The sequence below is a fragment of the Oncorhynchus mykiss genome, chromosome 2, assembly GCF_013265735.2.
Source record: "Oncorhynchus mykiss isolate Arlee chromosome 2, USDA_OmykA_1.1, whole genome shotgun sequence".
In the NCBI taxonomy this organism is placed as follows: domain Eukaryota; kingdom Metazoa; phylum Chordata; class Actinopteri; order Salmoniformes; family Salmonidae; genus Oncorhynchus; species Oncorhynchus mykiss.
This window is the reverse complement of record NC_048566.1, coordinates 99,833,902-99,857,108: the sequence shown is the minus strand read 5'-3', so window position 1 is coordinate 99,857,108 and position 23,207 is coordinate 99,833,902. Positions and strand designations below refer to the sequence as shown.

The 23,207-nt window shown below is 43.8% G+C and overlaps 1 protein-coding gene across 1 annotated transcript in view; it reads right to left on the bottom strand.

The window, feature by feature from the left end:
* The window catches only part of LOC110502588 (protogenin B-like), a 41,597-nt gene extending 20,106 nt beyond the window's left edge, over positions 1-21,491 (bottom strand). Inside the window, exons 1-11 of the mRNA XM_036960800.1 lie at positions 21,282-21,491; positions 20,225-20,524; positions 14,370-14,514; positions 13,896-14,032; positions 13,531-13,711; positions 13,133-13,248; positions 7,498-7,657; positions 6,966-7,213; positions 4,056-4,220; positions 3,320-3,625; positions 321-509 (exon numbers count right to left, since the gene is read on the bottom strand). Coding sequence (XP_036816695.1) covers positions 321-509; positions 3,320-3,625; positions 4,056-4,220; positions 6,966-7,213; positions 7,498-7,657; positions 13,133-13,248; positions 13,531-13,711; positions 13,896-14,032; positions 14,370-14,514; positions 20,225-20,524; positions 21,282-21,351 — 2,017 coding nt within the window. The 5' untranslated portion in view covers positions 21,352-21,491. The remainder of the gene's footprint in view (positions 1-320; positions 510-3,319; positions 3,626-4,055; positions 4,221-6,965; positions 7,214-7,497; positions 7,658-13,132; positions 13,249-13,530; positions 13,712-13,895; positions 14,033-14,369; positions 14,515-20,224; positions 20,525-21,281) is intronic.
* Between the last annotated feature and the right edge of the window lie 1,716 nt (positions 21,492-23,207).

Below are 23,207 nucleotides of genomic sequence, written 5' to 3'. Positions count from 1 at the left end.
ATACCCACGTGTACCCAATCTATACCCAGTGGTACCCAATCTATACCCAGTGGTACCCAATCTATACCCACTTGTACCCAATCTATACCCACTTGTACCCAATCTATACCTATACCCGCCTATACCCACTTAAACCCAATCTATATCTATAACCACCTATACCCAATCTATACCCAATCTATATCTATACCCGTCTATAACCAACCTATACCCAATCTATACCCGCCTATACCCAATCTATACCCAATCTATCCCCAAATCTATATCTATACCCAATCTATACCTATACCCAATCTATACCTACTGTAACTATCACTCACCCAGGCCACTGATGGTGTATTCTGTGTCCTCAGGCTGGAGCTGGATGGAGGGCTGTTCTGGTTGGCCCTCCTCATGGTAACAGAGCCGGTAACCCTGGACGACCACGGAGCCTGGAGATGGCTGCCATCGAACCAAGATGGAGGTGCAGTTGAGAGGCTCCAGTTGCTGCAGCAGTGGGGCAGGTGGCACTGTGGGGACACAGGAAGGAGAGTTGGTACGAAGAGGATGATGAAGGACACAGGAAGGAGAGTCGGTACGAAGAGGATGATGAAGGACACAGGAAGGAGAGTTGGCATGAAGAGGATGATGAAGGACACAGGAAGGAGAGCAGGGAGGAAGAGGATGATGAAGGACACAGGAAGGAGAGTCGGCATGAAGAGGATGATGAAGGACACAGGAAGGAGAGTCGGCATGAAGAGGATGATGAAGGACACAGGAAGGAGAGTCGGCATGAAGAGGATGATGAAGGACACAGGAAGGAGAGTCGGCATGAAGAGGATGATGAAGGACACAGGAAGGAGAGTCGGCATGAAGAGGATGATGAAGGACACAGGAAGGAGAGTCGGCATGAAGAGGATGATGAAGGACACAGGAAGGAGAGTCGGCATGAAGAGGATGATGAAGGACACAGGAAGGAGAGTCGGCATGAAGAGGATGATGAAGGACACAGGAAGGAGAGTCGGCATGAAGAGGATGATGAAGGACACAGGAAGGAGAGTCGGCATGAAGAGGATGATGAAGGACACAGGAAGGAGAGTCGGCATGAAGAGGATGATGAAGGACACAGGAAGGAGAGTCGGCATGAAGAGGATGATGAAGGACACAGGAAGGAGAGTCGGCATGAAGAGGATGATGAAGGACACAGGAAGGAGTGTCGGTACGAAGAGGATGATGAAGGACACAGGAAGGAGAGTCGGTACGAAGAGGATGATGAAGGACACAGGAAGGAGAGTCGGTATGAAGAGGATGATGAAGGACACAGGAAGGAGAGTCGGTATGAAGAGGATGATGAAGGACACATACAGGCACCGCTTCAGGCCAGGGCACATAGGGGCCGATTCGGATTTAGGAGTTTACGTCTTTCCTACACACATCTTGTAACGTCTGCTTCCAACTCACACCCTCAAACACCTAGATCCCCTGAACGCAGATCCCAATCACCTAAATTCTAATCACCTGTTCACACACCTGTATATCATTATCACACACTATTTAGTTCAGTTCATTGCACCCCATCGTTGTGAGGTATTATGTGTTTTGTGACACACGTCTTTCGGAGCTCTGTTTTTCCCGTGCTTTACTCCTCCCGTGTATGATAGTTTTTGGCCTGCCTCACTAACGATGCCTTTTTTCCTATTCCCTGCATGTACTTTAAGCCTATCAGATTTCCTGTTATCAACCTATTGCCTGATCTCCCGGAGGACATTACTAGCCTGTGTTTCCCTGCCTTTTTGGATCCTCTGTGTATGACCTTCTGCCTGCCCCTGGACCCACTTACCTGCCTCCTCCTGTGTATGACCTTCTGTCTGCCCCTGGACCCAGCTACCTGCCTCCTCCTGTGTATGACCTTCTGTCTGCCCCTGGACCCAGCTACCTGCCTCCTCCTGTGTATGACCTTCTGCCTACCCCTGGACCCAGCTACCTGCCTCCTCCTGTGTATGACCTTCTGCCTGCCCCTGGACCCAGCTACCTGCCTCCTCCTGTGTATGACCTTCTGCCTGCCCCTGGACCCAGCTACCTGCCTCCTCCTGTGTATGACCTTCTGTCTGCCCCTGGACCCAGCTACCTGCCTCCTCCTGTGTATGACCTTCTGCCTACCCCTGGACCCAGCTACCTGCCTCCTCCTGTGTATGACCTGTGTTAGTCACCTTTATTACTGGAGGTTTTGGGTTAGGGTGTGATGTTAGTTACATTTATTACTGGAGGTATTGGGTTAGGGTTAGGGTGTGATGTTATTCACCTTTATTACTGGAGGTATTGGGTTAGGGTGTGATGTTAGTTACCTTTATTACTGGAGGTATTGGGTTAGGCTGTGATGTTAGTCACCTTTATTACTGGAGGTATTGGGTTAGGGTGTGATGTTAGTCACCTTTATTACTGGAGGTTTTGGGTTAGGGTGTGATGTTAGTCACCTTTATTACTGGAAGTATTGGGTTAGGGTGTGATGTTAGTCACCTTTATTACTGGAGTTATTGGGTTAGGGTGTGATGTTAGTCACCTTTATTACTGGAGGTATTGGGTTAGGGTGTGATGTTAGTTACCTTTATTACTGGAGGTATTGGGTTAGGGTTAGGGTGTGATGTTATTCACCTTTATTACTGGAGGTATTGGGTTAGGGTGTGATGTTAGTCACCTTTATTACTGGAGGTATTGTGTTAGGGTGTGATGTTAGTTATCTTTATTACTGGAGGTATTGGGTTAGGGTGTGATGTTAGTCACCTTTATTACTGGAGGTATTGGGTTAGGGTGTGATGTTAGTCACCTTTATTACTGGAGGTATTGGGTTAGGGTGTGATGTTAGTCACCTTTATTACTGGAGGTTTTGGGTTAGGGTGTGATGTTAGTTACCTTTATTACTGGAGGTATTGGGTTAGGGTGTGATGTTAGTCACCTTTATTACTGGAGGTATTGGGTTAGGGTGTGATGTTATTCACCTTTATTACTGGAGGTATTGGGTTAGGGTGTGATGTTAGTCACCTTTATTACTGGAGGTATTGGGTTAGGGTGTGATGTTAGTCACCTTTATTACTGGAGGTATTGGGTTAGGGTGTGATGTTAGTTACCTTAATTACTGGAGGTATTGGGTTAGGGTGTGATGTTAGTCACCTTTATTACTGGAGGTATTGGGTTAGGGTGTGATGTTAGTCACCTTTATTACTGGAGGTATTGGGTTAGGGTGTGATGTTAGTCACCTTTATTACTGGAGGTATTGGGTTAGGGTGTGATGTTATTCACCTTTATTACTGGAGGTTTTGGGTTAGGGTGTGATGTTAGTCACCTTTATTACTGGAGGTTTTGGGAGTGCGGTGGGAGGTCCAGGAGGAGGGTTCACACCACCCCACCCTGGTGGCTGCAGAGATCCGGAGAAGGTAGATGGTATCAGGCTGAAGGTCACCGAGGAGGTACTGGGTGTTGTTCTGGGCCAGCTCCACAGACAAAACCGTGGCGTCTGTGGCCGTGCGGTAGGAGAGTCGGTAGGCCCAGATGTTACCACGGGACAGTTTGGTGGACAGGGGTTGCCACGACACCTGGATGTCTGTAGGGCTGTGGCTGGTCAGACTGAGCTCCGGGGTACGTAGGGGCACTGAGGGAACAGGAAGAGCGACATCATATACATCATTATATATTAGTCATTTAACAGATTCTCATTTCCAAAGCGACTTTCCAATCAGTGCATTAACTAATCGAGGTAAAACGATCACATAATATGTTTAACATCGTTACAAAAGGTAAAAAACCTTCTTCAGAAGAGCCAATATCTGAAGAATAACGCGAGTGAATATGCATATTCAATATAATAAATAGTAATATGATATAATAATATGATAATACATTGACTCACATCGTTCACCTGAATATTACGGCAATATTATCTCAAATTAAGCGATTTAGTGAAAGGAATCATTGAGTCCCTGTCCTCTACGGCTCAACTCAACTCAACTCAATTCATGTATATTTTATTGGTGTGAGAAAGAAAAAAAAAAGGATACAAATTTGTATGGCCTTATACTCACCGTCCTCCAGAGTGTGTTGACAGACTAGGTCAGACATACGGCTAGCTCCCATCGGCATATAGGCCACAATGTAGAACGAGTAGTTCCAGGCTGGCTCCAAGTCATCTATGATGTAGCTGGTCGTGTCGTTGCCAATCACTGCCTGATACTCCTCATTGTTTAGTCCTGGAATGGATAGGGAGCAGATGAAAAGCATAGGTTTAACGTAACGTGTAAGATGCCTCAAATGTAGGGCTCCCTTTAAAAAAGAGGAAATACCTCAAATGGGACCTGGTTAAATAAATGAGAAATAAAAACAAATAAAATAGATATAAAAAAACCAGAGATCTTCATAACCCTGTGGTATATAAACAAATTGAATTCACTGTTTTGGGTAAACTACCCAGCAAACCAAAATTGGTTCTGTGAACGTTGCTCTTACATTTTGTTTGCGACAGTATGCTCAAAATGTGTGTTATTACATCATCTGGAAACCTAATTAGAACGTTTGGGGAATGTTCTGTGGGTGGCTGTTACAGATGTAGTGCACAACATTATAGTTAGTGCTACGGATATTTCATTTAAAAAAACATTGTTTGAATGTTTTTTTGGGGGGGGATGTTATCATCCTAACGTTAGATAAAACCTTAACTATAACTTGTAGTCAAAGGGCTACCCACCAGCCTTGAAACAGAACTGGAAAATGGCAACATCATTTCGTAGATAATTGTAATTAAGTTGAAGAATTTGTGATCTACAACTTGTAAAAATTGCAAATTAATTAAAATATTATAATTATAAAATTTCAAAATCATATCCCATTTTGGGTAATTTCCCCTAGCAACATTATGAGGTTGCCATGTTAAATCTTGGTTACCATTGTTACACACATTCCATTGTCCATGTCTGCAAAAAGAAACCGCCGGACCGGAGGAATCCAAAAACAATGCGAGATAACAAGCTAAATAGCAACAACAACAAAAATCTCAGATGCCAGAACAGTATTTTATTTAGTCGTCAGGACCCTTGCATGTTTTGAGATCAGTGTAAGCTAGCAAACGTTGACCTGTCTTTAGTTTAGCTAGCGGGAAAGAGCAATGATGGCCCTTGTAGGCTAAGTACAGCTGCCCAAAGGGCCTTATATTAACCGAGAAGTTCTGTGAGCCAGTGTGCAACAAAAGTAACCAAAGTGAAACTGTGTTTTTGAGGCTAAATATCATAACTTTGATTAAAGAAAAAGGAAAATGTATGTGCAGCTTTTACAAGTTTTGAATCATTCATGCTCATAACACTATATACATAATGTTGCGGTTCAGTTTTCTGGGTCACGGAGCAACACATTTTTGGTAGGTGGCCCTTGGACTATTGCAGGGAATCTTTAGCTAATGTTCCGGGAATGTTTCTGGTTTCCTGGGTAGTCTTTCTGCTAATAGTCTCTCTTGCCCCTCAGATGTTCTGTAAACATTGACCTAATGCAGAGCAGAGTCACATTCCCTGTGACATGTCTTTCCTGCCTAAAGGCCTCAAACAGTCCTAACCTGTGAGTTAAAGAAACACTTTTTGTTTACATTTGTCTGTATCCACTTTGTAAGTGTTTTTTTTTTTTTTAATTTTTAGCAACTGTCAGCAATTATTGTTATTTAAAATGTCAGTTAACTAATGTTTCTAGATTATCTTCTGATTTAAAAACATTATTTGTGTGGAGGTGCTGACTAATGCATCACGTTTCGGCATCACTGTGCCTTCTTCAGGTTCTCCTTGTGGACCCTGAGGAAGGCACAGTGATGTCAAAATGTTGGTAAATACACATTAAATTGCTGGGAGTTTATATATGGAGTGTGTGACCTTCTTTATTTTGATAGTTTGTAGATTATCTTCTAACATTACAAGTGTTTGGAGGTCTGTTTGGTCTGGAATAGTAGACAGAGTAAGTCCTATTTCAAAACCATTATATCAGGCTTTAAAGAAAATGGTGTCCTGTCCCTTTAAGAGCGAGAGCGGTGTGGTTGAGAAGGTTGAGGGTGGACAATGGCGCGCCGTAGCTGTTGTTATTTTGGAGCGTTGGCCATTCTTCCTGCTTAAACCTCGACCTCGCCGTGGCGACAACAGATGGCCTCCAAGGAAAGCTGGTCACACATTAGACTACTAGAGCCGTAGAGGTTAGAGCCCTGCCTGCCTCCATAGTCTATTGAGGTGGACTGGACTCACTCCTTTCAATACCTTCATTGTGAAGTTCAACAAACTTCAACCACAATTTGCAACAGTTCTCAGTGACTTTTGGCGCCTGTAACATAAATTGGTACAAAATATATATATATATATTTTTTAATTCAATTATTTTCTGGACAGAAAAGATGAATGTATGAAGAAAAACAACCTTTTCCACGCCTCTGTTATTCTCACCAGTGATTTCTTTAGAACGCCCACATATCAAACAATATTTGAATTGTCATCGTGTTTTAACCAGAAAGTCCCTTCCGATAAATCATCTCTTTTCCTAGAGGGATCCGATAGCTGTGGCTTGTGGACATTCCTTTTGTCATCTATCCTTGTAAGACGACATGTTCATTTCTCCCTCTCCCTGTCTTTAATCCTGCCTTCAGGATTCATGTCGTGTACAGAGTATGTGATGACTTATGTCAGCATTATACAGATGTAGGATCTTAATTTGATTGCTATTTTGTGGCTGAGAATTTTCCTGCACGGCAGGAAATGCAAACTTGCAATGTTTTTGAGGTTTAAAAAGGCTTCTAAAGTTTGTAATTTCCACTTTGAAACGTCAGACTTGATTTGCCCTCATGAAATATATTTCAACCCTTTCCAAAAATGTCCATTAATTAGAATCCACATAATAATAATAACAAATTAAGATCCTACATCTGTAATAAGGACATTATTAAGGCTCATGCACGCTTATAACAAGTCATTTACCCTCAGCTTTCATGTAGTGTACAGAGTAAGCGATGACTTTGTCAGCGTTGTAGATGGGTCTCTCCCAGGCCAGTAGGATGGCTGAGGAGGAGATGGTTTCAGCGTGGATGTTCCTGGGCGCGCTGGGCCGATCCTCAGACATCACCACGATGAGGCGTGCCAGGGACAGAACGCTGCCCTGCTCGTTCTCCGCCACACACTGGTAGATGGCATCATCCTCCGGGATGATCTGAGTGATCACCAGTTTACTGTGGAGGGAAACACAGAATTAGTGAACATCGAGTACAATCAGGAAATGGGGGGGGGTTCTCCCAATTACCTTTTATACAGTTTTTATTATGTAGACATTGTGATTAGATTTCCGCAAATTTATTGTAGGGCACTATTACTACAATCTGTTCTTGTTATACTGAAACTGTGAAGTTGTCTAATCCAAAAGAAAATGAAACAGCTAAATCTATTTTGATTTGTTTAGGGATAAGTGGTGAATTGACTAATAAGTTTAATAAGGTGGAATACGTTAAGGTTCTACCTGTTGTACATCTTGATCCTGCCGTTCAAGTGCACCTCCTCTCCATTTTTCAGCCAGGTGATGCGAGGTGGGGGCACACCCTGAGCCTGGCACATGAAGCGGGCAGTGCCAGCCCTGGGACGAGTCTGGCTCTCTGGCCTCTCCACCATGGACGGAGGCTCTGGAGGGACATAACAACGGGTAGATGAGGTTAGTTTCCATCTTTAACAGGTAGATGAGGTTAGTTTCCATCTTTAACTGGTAGATGAGGTTAGTTTCCCTCTAACAGGTAGATGAGGTTAGTTTCCCTCTAACAGGTAGATGAGGTTAGTTTCCCCTTTAACAGGTAGATGAGGTTAGTTTCCATCTTTAACTGGTAGATGAGGTTAGTTTCCATCTTTAACTGGTAGATGAGGTTAGTTTCCATCTTTAACTGGTAGATGAGGTTAGTTTCCATCTTTAACAGGTAGATGAGGTTAGTTTCCCTCTTTAACAGGTAGATGAGGTTAGTTTCCATCTTTAACAGGTAGATGAGGTTAGTTTCCCTCTAACAGGTAGATGAGGTTAGTTTCCCTCTAACAGGTAGATGAGGTTAGTTTCCCTCTAACAGGTAGATGAGGTTAGTTTCCATCTTTAACAGGTAGATGAGGTTAGTTTCCATCTTTAACTGGTAGATGAGGTTAGTTTCCCTCTAACAGGTAGATGAGGTTAGTTTCCCTCTAACAGGTAGATGAGGTTAGTTTCCCTCTAACAGGTAGATGAGGTTAGTTTCCCTCTAACAGGTAGATGAGGTTAGTTTCCATCTTTAACTGGTAGATGAGGTTAGTTTCCCTCTAACAGGTAGATGAGGTTAGTTTCCCTCTAACAGGTAGATGAGGTTAGTTTCCCCTCTAACAGGTAGATGAGGTTAGTTTCCCTCTAACAGGTAGATGAGGTTAGTTTCCATCTTTAACAGGTAGATGAGGTTAGTTTCCCTCTAACAGGTAGATGAGGTTAGTTTCCATCTTTAATTGGTAGATGAGGTTAGTTTCCCTCTAACGGGTAGATGAGGTTAGTTTCCCTCTAACAGGTAGATGAGGTTAGTTTCCCTCTAACAGGTAGATGAGGTTAGTTTCCCTCTTTAACAGGTAGATGAGGTTAGTTTCCCTCTAACAGGTAGATGAGGTTAGTTTCCCCTTTAACAGGTAGATGAGGTTAGTTTCCCTCTAACAGGTAGATGAGGTTAGTTTCCATCTTTAACAGGTAGATGAGGTTAGTTTCCCTCTAACAGGTAGATGAGGTTAGTTTCCCTCTAACAGGTAGATGAGGTTAGTTTCCATCTTTAACAGGTAGATGAGGTTAGTTTCCATCTTTAACAGGTAGATGAGGTTAGTTTCCCTCTAACAGGTAGATGAGGTTAGTTTCCCTCTTTAACAGGTAGATGAGGTTAGTTTCCCTCTAACAGGTAGATGAGGTTAGTTTCCCCTTTAACAGGTAGATGAGGTTAGTTTCCCTCTTTAACAGGTAGATGAGGTTAGTTTCCCTCTAACAGGTAGATGAGGTTAGTTTCCCCTTTAACAGGTAGATGAGGTTAGTTTCCCTCTAACAGGTAGATGAGGTTAGTTTCCCCTTTAACTGGTAGATGAGGTTAGTTTCCCTCTTTAACAGGTAGATGAGGTTAGTTTCCCTCTTTAACAGGTAGATGAGGTTAGTTTCCCTCTTTAACTGGTAGATGAGGTTAGTTTCCCTCTTTAACAGGTAGATGAGGTTAGTTTCCATCTTTAACAGGTAGATGAGGTTAGTTTCCATCTTTAACAGGTAGATGAGGTTAGTTTCCCCTTTAACAGGTAGATGAGGTTAGTTTCCCCTTTAACTGGTAGATGAGGTTAGTTTCCATCTTTAACAGGTAGATGAGGTTAGTTTCCCTCTTTAACAGGTAGATGAGGTTAGTTTCCCTCTTTAACTGGTATATGAGGTTAGTTTCCATCTTTAACAGGTAGATGAGGTTAGTTTCCCTCTTTAACAGGTAGATGAGGTTAGTTTCCCTCTAACAGGTAGATGAGGTTAGTTTCCCCTTTAACTGGTAGATGAGGTTAGTTTCCATCTTTAACAGGTAGATGAGGTTAGTTTCCCTCTTTAACAGGTAGATGAGGTTAGTTTCCCTCTAACAGGTAGATGAGGTTAGTTTCCCTCTTTAACAGGTAGATGAGGTTAGTTTCCCTCTAACAGGTAGATGAGGTTAGTTTCCCTCTAACAGGTAGATGAGGTTAGTTTCCCTCTAACAGGTAGATGAGGTTAGTTTCCCTCTAACAGGTAGATTAGGTTAGTTTCCCTCTAACGGGTAGATGAGGTTAGTTTCCCTCTAACAGGTAGATGAGGTTAGTTTCCCTCTAACAGGTAGATGAGGTTAGTTTCCCTCTAACAGGTAGATGAGGTTAGTTTCCCTCTTTAACAGGTAGATGAGGTTAGTTTCCCTCTTTAACAGGTAGATGAGGTTAGTTTCCCCTTTAACTGGTAGATGAGGTTAGTTTCCATCTTTAACTGGTAGATGAGGTTAGTTTCCCTCTTTAACAGGTAGATGAGGTTAGTTTCCCCTTTAACAGGTAGATGAGGTTAGTTTCCATCTTTAACAGGTAGATGAGGTTAGTTTCCCTCTTTAACTGGTAGATGAGGTTAGTTTCCCTCTTTAACTGGTAGATGAGGTTAGTTTCCCCCTTTAACAGGTAGATGAGGTTAGTTTCCATCTTTAACAGGTAGATGAGGTTAGTTTCCCTCTTTAACTGGTAGATGAGGTTAGTTTCCCTCTTTAACTGGTAGATGAGGTTAGTTTCCCCCTTTAACTGGTAGATGAGGTTAGTTTCCCCTTTAACTGGTAGATGAGGTTAGTTTCCATCTTTAACAGGTAGATGAGGTTAGTTTCCATCTTTAACAGGTAGATGAGGTTAGTTTCCCTCTTTAACTGGTAGATGAGGTTAGTTTCCCTCTTTAACAGGTAGATGAGGTTAGTTTCCCTCTAACAGGTAGATGAGGTTAGTTTCCCCTTTAACAGGTAGATGAGGTTAGTTTCCCTCTTTAACAGGTAGATGAGGTTAGTTTCCCTCTAACAGGTAGATGAGGTTAGTTTCCCTCTTTAACAGGTAGATGAGGTTAGTTTCCCTCTTTAACAGGTAGATGAGGTTAGTTTCCCTCTAACTGGTAGATGAGGTTAGTTTCCATCTTTAACAGGTAGATGAGGTTAGTTTCCATCTTTAACAGGTAGATGAGGTTAGTTTCCCCTTTAACAGGTAGATGAGGTTAGTTTCCCCTTTAACTGGTAGATGAGGTTAGTTTCCATCTTTAACAGGTCGATGAGGTTAGTTTCCCTCTTTAACAGGTAGATGAGGTTAGTTTCCCCTTTAACAGGTAGATGAGGTTAGTTTCCCTCTTTAACAGGTAGATGAGGTTAGTTTCCCTCTTTAACAGGTAGATGAGGTTAGTTTCCCTCTAACAGGTAGATGAGGTTAGTTTCCCCTTTAACTGGTAGATGAGGTTAGTTTCCATCTTTAACAGGTAGATGAGGTTAGTTTCCCCTTTAACTGGTAGATGAGGTTAGTTTCCATCTTTAACAGGTAGATGAGGTTAGTTTCCCCCTTTAACAGGTAGATGAGGTTAGTTTCCCCTTTAACAGGTAGATGAGGTTAGTTTCCCTCTAACAGGTAGATGAGGTTACTTTCCCTCTTTAACAGGTAGATGAGGTTAGTTTCCCTCTAACAGGTAGATGAGGTTAGTTTCCCTCTAACAGGTAGATGAGGTTAGTTTCCCTCTAACAGGTAGATGAGGTTAGTTTCCCTCTAACAGGTAGATGAGGTTAGTTTCCCTCTAACAGGTAGATGAGGTTAGTTTCCCTCTAACAGGTAGATGAGGTTAGTTTCCCTCTAACGGGTAGATGAGGTTAGTTTCCCTCTAACAGGTAGATGAGGTTAGTTTCCCTCTAACAGGTAGATGAGGTTAGTTTCCCTCTAACAGGTAGATGAGGTTAGTTTCCCTCTTTAACTGGTAGATGAGGTTAGTTTCCCTCTTTAACAGGTAGATGAGGTTAGTTTCCATCTTTAACAGGTAGATGAGGTTAGTTTCCCTCTTTAACAGGTAGATGAGGTTAGTTTCCCTCTTTAACTGGTAGATGAGGTTAGTTTCCATCTTTAACTGGTAGATGAGGTTAGTTTCCCTCTTTAACTGGTAGATGAGGTTAGTTTCCCCTTTAACTGGTAGATGAGGTTAGTTTCCATCTTTAACTGGTAGATGAGGTTAGTTTCCCCTTTAACTGGTAGATGAGGTTAGTTTCCATCTTTAACAGGTAGATGAGGTTAGTTTCCCCTTTAACTGGTAGATGAGGTTAGTTTCCCCTTTAACAGGTAGATGAGGTTAGTTTCCCCTTTAACAGGTAGATGAGGTTAGTTTCCCCTTTAACTGGTAGATGAGGTTAGTTTCCCCTTTAACAGGTAGATGAGGTTAGTTTCCCTCTTTACATTATAAAGCTCTTTGAGCGTCTGAAAAAAACACTATTCAATTCCATCCAAAACATACACGGATGATGGTTGAGCTCAAAGACAATATAACAGTTCGATCTCTGTGGTTTTCAGTACTTTACATTGTTGTCTGACAACACATACAGTGGGGTAAAAAAAAGTATTTAGTCAGCCACCAATTGTGCAAGTTCTCCCACTTAAAAATATGAGAGAGGCCTGTAATTGATGAGAGAGGCCTGTAATTGATGAGAGAGGCCTGTAATTGATGAGAGAGGACTGTAATTGATGAGAGAGGCCTGTAATTGATGAGAGAGGCCTGTAATTGATGAGAGAGGCCTGTAATTGATGAGAGAGGACTGTAATTGATGAGAGAGGCCTGTAATTGATGAGAGAGGCCTGTAATTGATGAGAGAGGCCTGTAATTGATGAGAGAGGACTGTAATTGATGCGAGAGGCCTGTAATTGATGAGAGAGGCCTGTAATTGATGAGAGAGGCCTGTAATTGATGAGAGAGGCCTGTAATTGATGAGAGAGGCCTGTAATTGATGAGAGAGGCCTGTAATTGATGAGAGAGGACTGTAATTGATGAGAGAGGCCTGTAATTGATGAGAGAGGCCTGTAATTGATGAGAGAGGCCTGTAATTGATGAGAGAGGCCTGTAATTGATGAGAGAGGACTGTAATTGATGCGAGAGGCCTGTAATTGATGAGAGAGGCCTGTAATTGATGAGAGAGGCCTGTAATTGATGAGAGAGGCCTGTAATTGATGAGAGAGGCCTGTAATTGATGAGAGAGGCCTGTAATTGTCATCATTATTATTATTTTCCACCATAATTTGCAAATTAATTAATTAAAAATCCTACAATGTGATTTTCTGGATTTTTTTTTTCTCATTTTGTCTGTCATAGTTGAAGTGTACCTATGATGAAAATTACAGGCCTCTCTCATCTTTTTAAGTGGGATAACTTGCACAATTGGTGGCTGACTAAATACTTTTTTGCCCCACTGTATATTGGAGCAATGAATACGGGCATAAGATTCTGGAATCGGAGACACAGATTTAAGCCAATCCTGGACAACAACAACAAAAAAACACTTTCAATGAAGATTGTCGACTGAACAGGCTTCTTCTGTTGTGCAGGAAGGAAATGTACCCCAAGTAATTGTACCCACCGAGCACGGTGAGGTTGGCAGCAGCGTTGGTGTAGTTACGAGTTCCTGGTGTGGAGGCTCTACAGATGTAGACTCCGTTGTGCTGAGGCTTCACATTACTGATCAAGAGGTTCCCACTGACAGAAAAACACACATCAAACTTGACGCATTTCAAACACACTTTTACCGTTAAAACAAAACACCGTAGTGAAAACAAAAGAACATAAAACACAACGGATGTCTTAAATAATACTAATACAACCACTGATTTAAAAGGCCAAGCTAAATAGGACGTTGATTAAAAGGTACAGTCGGCCACGAACGAAGTAAACAGCAGTATTGGGGGCGAACGTCAGATCGTTGATTCTCAGTTTTAAGCGTGATTCAAAAAAAACATCCATGGTGTATGTCTGTCTTACCTGCCCAGCACCCTGGCATTGTACACGTCAATGGGTTTACTGTCGGCTCGGCTCCAGGATATGATGGGTCTGGGGTTGCCCGTAGCGATACACTCCAGAACCACAGTGTGGTGGAGGGACACCGTCACATTCTGGGGGCCCGCTACGATCCGGGGCGTCTGACGGGGCTTAGGGCCAACACCTGAAACAGACAGGAAGACCAAGACACATGTCAAGTAAGCATTAAAGCAATAAACAACGTTTCTATGTACATTAATGGAAATATACCAGGAAGGAGACATGATACAGCTGTCCATAGGAGAAATACACAGATTGCTTCTTTTATTGAATAAATGTTTTTGTTGACAGTTCTTATTCTCAATTACCTGGTTTGATAACGGAGAGCGTTGCCTCGCTGCTGTTGACGCGGTTGCCGATATTGGTGGCCACACAGCGGTACTTCCCAGCATCCTCTAGCTGGACGTTGTGGATCTGGAGAACTCCGTTGGGCAGGACTGTGATTCTAGAGAGACACGGTATAGTCAGTGATAGTTAGTACCAGGACCTGATAGAACAGTATAAACACAACCCCCCCCCCAAAAAAGCAATGAGATTGAAGTAAACTCAAGAGACAAATGCGGTCTTGTATATTGAATTGTACCCTAACATAAACACACATATTAATACCATACTAGTCTGATTTGAAGAATATTTTAAAAACTATACAGCTATGGAGTGGAATGACAAATGCTTCTTGACCACAACTCGTGGTCAAGGTAAGCATGGTCCAGCTGCAGACCCTGAACATCGCTTGTAAGAACCTTTTTACATTAAAACATTATATTCAATATATACTGTACCTGTCTGTCTCCAGCGGTAGTGTGCTTTGGTCTAGCTCCCAGGTCACGCTGGCAGGAGGGTTAGAGTTCACCTGACAGGTGAACCTGGCCACGGAACCCTCAGTCACCTCCAAAAGCACAGGGTGCACCACGAACGGTGAGATATCTGGAGCACACAATGAAAGACCAATTAGCTATGGGACACAACACACAGTCTGGCCAAAGGAAGCAGTGGTCACTCTGTTTGGTGTTGACTCTCCACAACACACAGTCTGGCCAAAGGAAGCAGTGGTCACTCTGTTTGGTATTGACTCTCCACAACACACAGTCTGGCCAAAGGAAGCAGTGGTCACTCAACGTAAGACTCAATGTATTTCTGCCCACGAGACTCAATGTTCTAAACTGCCCTTAGAACACACAGACTGCCCTCAGAACACACAGACTGCCCTCAGAACACACAGACTGCCCTCAGAACACACAGACTGCCCTCAGAACACAGACTGCCTTTAGAACACACAGACTGCCCTTAGAACACACATACTGCCCTCAGAACACACAGACTGCCCTCAGAACACACAGACTGCCTTTAGAACACACAGACTGCCCTCAGAACACACAGACTGCCCTCAGAACACACAGACTGCCTTTAGAACACACAGACTGCCTTTAGAACACACAGACTGCCTTTAGAACACACAGACTGCCCTCAGAACACACAGACCGCCCTCAGAACACACCGACCGCCCTCAGAACACACCGACCGCCCTCAGAACACACCGACCGCCCTCAGAACACACAGACCGCCCTCAGAACACACAGACTGCCCTCAGAACACACAGACTGCCCTCAGAACACACAGACCGCCCTCAGAACACACAGACCGCCCTCAGAACACACAGACCGCCCTCAGAACACACAGACCGCCCTCAGAACACACAGACCGCCCATAGAACACACATAGAATAACCAGGGAGTTCATGAGTTCTAGATGCAAATTGGTGTAACATATTCAAATGGATTTATTTACTTGACCATTAAGTCCAGGTGAGGCAGTTAATAACAAATGGCTGCCTGGAAGGTATGTAGGACCCCAACCATTTAAAAACGTTTCTCTGATGAACTTGTTATCAAGTGTTTCACAAAACGACTGCATTGATTTCAACAACTTTGCTTGGTAATTTTAATATTCACCTTTCAATCTAATAGTTTGAAGACATAAGGTCAAGTCTTGTCAAATCCTGACGTTGATAAATGTGATCTGAACCCACGAGGGAGTTTAATACAGCCCAGCCACCACGCTCTTGTCTTTGAGCCAATCATCTGTGCAGCTGGTCAGCTGGCCGGATCAATAGAACAATCAATAGATCAATGGGAGAATGGCATTGAATGATGATTAGGTCATAAATTAACACGAATCAATGGGCTGGCTCTCAGGAGATAAGGCTTTAAGACTGCAGATAGATGAAGAAGGAGGAGGCGGAGGAAGAGGAGGAAGACGAGGAGGAGGAGGAATATAAATAATAAAAGTATGTTAATGAATAACCAAGAGATCTTCAATAACGAACACTAGAAGGTTCTGTCTGCCTGACCATTGAGTATGTAATACAAAACACAATGTGTCATTGGAAACAACAGAAACTAACGTTGTGTCCATTTGAGTCAGGATGGCTGAGTGATGAGCTCAGTGATGTTAACTAGGAATCTTTCCATAAGCATACCCTAAAACTCACACAAATCCACTGGAAACATATAGGTAGGTACCAGATCAATGTTTACCCTTCAATGTGTGTGTTTTTAGTGATAACACATCTGACCCTCTCAGTCACATGACCAGGCCAATACCATGTTAAAGACCCCAGTCACAGGACCTGGCCAATACCATGTTAAAGACCCCAGTCACAGGACCAGGACAAACCCATGTTAAAGACCCCAGTCACAGGACCAGGCCAATACCATGTTAAAGACCCCAGTCACAGGACCAGGCCAATACCATGTTAAAGACCCCAGTCACAGAACCAGGACAAAACCATGTTAAAGACCCCAGTCACAGGACCAGGCCAATACCATGTTAAAGACCCCAGTCACAGGACAATACCATGTTAAAGACCCCAGTCACAGGACAATACCATGTTAAAGACCCCAGTCACAGGACCAGATCAAAACCATGTTAAAGACCCCAGTCACAGGACCAGGTCCAGATCAATACCATGTTAAAGACCCCAGTCACAGGACCAGATCAATACCATGTTAAAGACCCCAGTCACAGGACCAGGACAATACCATGTTAAAGACCCCTGTCACAGGAACAGGACCGAGTCAATACCATGTTAAAGACCTCAGTCACAGGACCAGATCAATACCATGTTAAAGACCCCAGTCACAGGACAATACCATGTTAAAGACCCCAGTCACAGGTCCAGATCAATACCATGTTAAAGACCCCAGTCTCAGGACCAGATCAATACCATGTTAAAGACCCCAGTCACAGGACCAGGCCAATACCATGTTAAAGATCCCAGTCACAGGACCAGGTCAAAACCATGTTAAAGACCCCAGTCACAGGACCAGATCAATACCATGTTAAAGACCCCAGTCACAGGACCAGGTCAGTACCATGTTAAAGACCCCAGTCACAGGACCAGATCAAAACCATGTTAAAGACTCCAGTCACAGGAACAGGACCGAGTCAATACCATGTTAAAGACCTCAGTCACAGGACCAGGTCAATACCATGTTAAAGACCCCAGTCACAGGACCAGGCCAATACCATGTTAAAGACCCCAGTCACAGAAAATCAATAACTAGTTTCTCCTATTAAAGTCAACATAAAAATGTTGCTCTAAAGCAGATTTGAATAATTTGAAGCCTAATAAGAACAATATTGCACACAAATAAAAGCTAAACCTAATGTTGAGAAGGTCATCCTTGCCCTGTATTGGAGAGAACAGCAATCAAATGGCTGCCTTCCCCATTGCATATGATAATCACCTAAATATCTTGTTAAAAAAATGTTAAGGGCCTCCTGAGTGGTGTAGCGGTCTATGGTACTGCATCGCAGTGCTTGAGGCGTCACTACAGACCTGGGTTCAATCACAGGCTGTGTCACAACCAAAACCGGGAGGGTTTTGCCAGGAGGGGCTTTACTTGGCTCATCGTGCTCTACTGACTCCTTGTGGCGGGCCGGGCGCCTGCAAGCTGACTTCGGCCATCAGTTGGGCGGTGTTTCCTCCGACACATTGGTGCAGCCTGGTTCCGGGTTAAGAAACACGGCTTGGCGGGTCATGTTTCGGAGGACGCATGACTCGACCTTCGCGTCTGCCGAGCACGTTGGGGAGTTGCAGCGATGAGACAAGATCGAAATTGGGAAGAAAAAGGGGGGATTGTAAAAAAAATAAAATTTAAAAATATATTTTTTTTGTAACATGAGAAACATCTTGATAACAATGGCACCATGGAATGTAGGCTTAGGTCCTCACCACCCAGAGCCAACTACCCTGGGCCCTGCTAAGATGATCTAAATGCCCACCCATAGATAAGAGGCCAGGCCATCCTCTCTGGTGGGGGTTTCTGCCAGTGGTCGGGGTCAGCCATGTTGGGGGGTGTGGCCCGGGCAGCAGACTACTCCACTAATATGGTCAGCCCAGTCTAGCTTTGTCGTAAACAGCAGATCAATGGACAGGTCAGACTGCACAAAGGTTCCCTTAAAGGAGGTCAGGGTTCAAACCCAGCCCCCCATGTCCATCCAATTTCAGCCCAAATTGGTGGGGGGAGACCTGGTCGGATCGAAGACTGTTATCGGTCTGGTCAGCTATTGTCTACCCCCCCCCCAAAAAAAAAAAAAGAGACTTAGTTTTTTTGTTAGTTGTTTTGTTTTAGAATATGAAACAATGTTGCTGTAGTATGATTGTAAAGATGCGGGTGTAGTGTGATGTCATAGAGCACGTTGCTCTATGACATCAGTGGTAGAACACGACTGTTATCAAACTGAAATCAGACATAATAATAAACATCACAGAACTCTCGTAGCTTTCCTTTCCTGAGCATTTTTTTCTTCTTCAGATGTTTGATAATACAACCTAGTCACCCGCATGACAGATCGGGCCTAGTCTATACATACATAGAACAATAGAGTTGCCCTTGACAATGATAGTGAGTGTGGGAGAGGTCAGCGACTAGAGAGACACTGAAAGGACCAACGGACTAGTGAAAGGACAAGAGGACAGCAGGACAGGGCAACCCCCAGACCCAGCACAGCGCTCAGAGCAGGCTAGGCCGGGCGGTGACATCACAAAGACTTTCCCATGCAACCCTTGACCTCTCTGGGCCTCTGGGAATGATGGGGAGCAGCAGAGAGAAAGAGAGATGCCCCTCCTCCAACCTCTGCCTCCCCAGCCTCCATACAGCTGGCCAAAACCTTTAACCCTTTAGGAGCCACACTCATCATTGCCAGATCTAACAACTATTATTAAAACTTACAATAAACTAAGCAACATCGATATTGGTGTTGCTTTTGATAAACAAGGAATATGTGATACTTAAATTATCGCCCCCCCACCCCCATCCCTAAATTATGTCCTACAGGAAAATATGAAAAAAATATCCTACCAAAAAGATAAACCAGACTAAACGAAGCCAACCCATGTGGTTGTGTCTAAGAACTGGCCTGGTGATGCTCAATAGACCATAGACCTGGACAGCTGTCCTGTCCACTGAGATGTGGACACAACTAATGCCCTGCAACAGAGTCTTTTCTTTAGGGCCAGTCAGGAACTGTCAGGAACAGTCAGGGCCAGTAAGGAACTGTCAGGAACCGTCAGGGCCAGTAAGGAACTGTCAGGAACAGTCAGGGCCAGTCAGGAACCGTCAGGAACAGTCAGGGCCAGTCAGGAACAGTCAGGGCCAGTCAGGGCCAGTCAGGAACAGTCAGGGCCAGCCAGGGCCAGTCAGGAACAGTCAGGGCCAGTCAGGAACAATCAGGGCCAGTAAGGAACTGTCAGGGCCAGTCAGGAACAGTCAGGAACAGTCAGGGCCAGTAAGGAACTGTCAGGAACAGTCAGGGCCAGTAAGGAACTGTCAGGAACAGTCAGGGCCAGTCAGGAACAGTCAGGAACCGTCAGGAACAGTCAGGGCCAGTCAGGAACAGTCAGGGCCAGTCAGGAACAGTCAGGAACAGTCAGGGCCAGTCAGGGCCAGTAAGGAACTGTCAGGGCCAGTCAGGAACAGTCAGGAACCGTCAGGGCCAGTCAGGAACAGTCAGGGCCAGTCAGGAACAGTCAGGGCCAGTAAGGAACAGTCAGGAACAGTCAGGAACAGACAGGAACCGTCAGGGCCAGTAAGGAACAGTCAAGGCAGGCCAGACAAAGGGCTAAAAGTGACAGACAATCACAGAGAGAGAGCACTGGTCTCCACTGACAATGAACCAACACAAGAACACGGCAGACTGACTGATCCCATTTTCCAGGAAATGGTGTGTGTGTGTGTGTGTGTGTGTGTGCGCGCGCTTCCATATTACTTTTCCTAAATTACACATATAACCTGTTAACCTGAGTATTTAATTATCTTTCAGACTGTCCATCAGTACTTAATTGATGTTTAAAAAAAACTTTGAAAGAAGTCTATAACTCCACAAGAATATTTTACCACCAATAAGGAGAGGCCTGTCCACTTCCTAAAAACACTGGACAACTTCTAATGACCGGCAAAACTTTACTGAGGACTTTTCTCAATAACGTGTTAGTGTGTGTCATTACAAATGTTGTTGTTCTATAGCATTCTACATACAACCTGCAACGATGTGTTTGATATACCTGTTAAGAGGTATATACAATGTGTGCTTTCCAGTGACACATTGTATTTGCCTCATGCTCCATACTTACTTGTGATAGTCAGTCGGGATCTCTGGCTTAATATGGCTCCATATCTATTCTGAGAGAGGCATTGATAGAACCCTTTGTCTGACTCCTCTCCGTCTCTCCTGACCTCAGGTATGTACAGTGATCCGTTGGACAGGATTTGTAGCCGTTCGCTCTCCTCTACCCTGACTCCATTCCTCAGCCATCTGATGGTGATGGGAGGCTGTCCGTGGGCCACACAGTCCAGGGTCACTGGATCCCTGGTTATTACTACAACATCACTGGGTTCTGTGATGAAGGAGAGCTCACTGAAACAAAAAACACCTGGGAAATGGAAAGGAGAGGGGACCGTTAATGAGAAGGAAGGAGGAGGAAGGATGGAGAAATGGATGGATGGAGAGGAAGGCATTGATATGTTAGGTCTGTCCTGTCAGGTCTGTGGGACTCTATTGGGCACTCATGTATTGCACAATACTTGCATGGTTACCATAGCAGTGTATTATAGCAGTGTATAGCTTTTAGTGTAAAATTCTCGACCGTTTCATGTATTTCCTGATAAATACATCACAAATAGAAAGAAAAATAAATAACTCTGATACAGTGTATAGCCTAGTTATTGCTCAGGTTACTTGGTACACAATACAGTGTTGATGAGACCAAAAAATATATACCAAATTGTCCGTTTGAATTGGGAAAAATCCGTTAATTTGAATATTTGAATGCATGGTTTTGGTCCATGCAGAAATTAACAACTGGACACTGGCCAAAACAATCACCGCCACTCAAGTCAGTCACTCGATTCCTCTAGACTATGTAATCACAGCATTTTACACAGAATATTAACTTGTTTTTTCCCGTTTACGTTATAAACTATATGATTTTTTCTCGTGCATCCTTTTTTTTTGCCCGGTATATTATCCGCCCAAAAGGTTGTGGCTACATTCTGTGGTCATCCGGTCTGGTACGGTTTATGTCTGGTCACACACACACACACACACACACACGGACCTCAAACTCTCTTGCAGTTCCAAAGAACTACTGACACAGAAAAGATACAGGAAGAAAACAAAAATTACTTAACCTGATAGTTGAATAAACAAAACAAAACACAGCAAACACTGCTGGTATCGATTCCTTTTCAAAATCGCCATTTATTCCGATTGTCCTGTCATTCTATAAAGGAGGACCGCCGTTCCCCATCGTGCTGCGAGCCTCCCTCAAATGACGAGTGACACCGGTGCTGAGAACTCCTGAGACAGACTCCGGCTGAGACCCCACCCCCCTGACGGCGCATGCGCTTCTTGAGCCAAGCTTTAATCGTGGGGCGCATGTGGTGGGGTTTCCACTAGTGGTTCCCAAACTGTGTGGCGAGGGGTCTGCGGGTCGGCCGCGGGTGTGGGCAGGAGGGAACCACTAGTGGAAACACACTACATGTATAGTACCAGTCAAAAGTTTGGACACACCTACTCATTCCAGGGTTTTTCAGTATTTGTACTATTTTCTACATTGTAGAATAGTAGTGAAGACATCACAACTATGAAATAACACATATGGAATCATGTAGTAACCAAAAAAAGTGTTAAACAATTTAACAAACATTTTATATTTGAGATTCTTCAAAGTAGCAAACCATTTGCCTTGATAAATAAAGGTTACATTTTAAAAAGTTAAAACAATTGCTTTGCTTTGCACACTCTTGTATTCTCTCAACCAGCTTCATGAGGTAGTCACCTGGAATGCATTTCAATTAACAGTTGTTCATTAATTTGTGGAATGTATTTCCTTCTTAGTGTGTTTGAGCCATTTCAGTTGTGTTGTGACAAGGTAGGGCTGGTATACAGAAGATATCCCTATTTGGTAAAAGACCAAGTCCATATTTTGGCAAGAACAGCTCAAATAGGCAAAGAGAAATGATAGTCCATCATTACTTTAAGACATGAAGGACAGTCAATACGGAACATTTCAAGAACCTTAAAAGTTTCTTCAGTTGCAGTCACAAAAACCATCAAGCGCTCTGATGAAACTGTCTCTCATGAGGACCGTCACAGGAAAGGAAGATCCAGAGTTACCTCTGCTGCAGAGGATAAGTTCATTAGAGTTAACTGGCTCTCATGAGGACCGCCACAGGAAAGGAAGACCCAGAGTTACCTCTGCTGCAGAGGATAAGTTCATTAGAGTTAACTGGCTCTCATGAGGACCGCCACAGGAAAGGAAGACCCAGAGTTACCTCTGCTGCAGAGGATAAGTTCATTAGAGTTAACTGGCTCTCATGAGGACCACCACAGGAAAGGAAGACCCAGAGTTACCTCTGCTGCAGAGGATAAGTTCATTAGAGTTAACTGTCTCTCATTAGGACCGCCACAGGAAAGGAAGACCCAGAGTTACCTCTGCTGCAGATGATAAGTTCATTAGAGTTAACTGGCTCTCATGAGGACGGCCACAGGAAAGGAAGACCCAGAGTTACCTCTGCTGCAGAGGATACGTTCATTAGAGTTAACTGGCTCTCATGAGGACCACCACAGGAAAGGAAGACCCAGAGTTACCTCTGCTGCAGAGGATACGTTCATTAGAGTTAACTGGCTCTCATGAGGACCACCACAGGAAAGGAAGACCCAGAGTTACCTCTGCTGCAGAGGATACGTTCATTAGAGTTAACTGGCTCTCATGAGGACCGTCACAGGAAAGAAAGACCCAGAGTTACCTCTGCTGCAGAGGATAAGTTCATTAGAGTTAACTGGCTCTCATGAGGACCACCACAGGAAAGGAAGACCCAGAGTTACTTCTGCTGTAGAGGATAAGTTCATTAGAGTTAACTGGCTCTCATGAGGACCGTCACAGGAAAGGAAGACCCAGAGTTACCTCTGCTGCAGAAGATACGTTCATTAGAGTTAACTGGCTCTCATGAGGACCGTCACAGGAAAGGAAGACCCAGAGTTACCTCTGCTGCAGAGGATATGTTCATTAGAGTTAATTGCAGATCAGCTGTCATGATAATTGAGTTCAAATA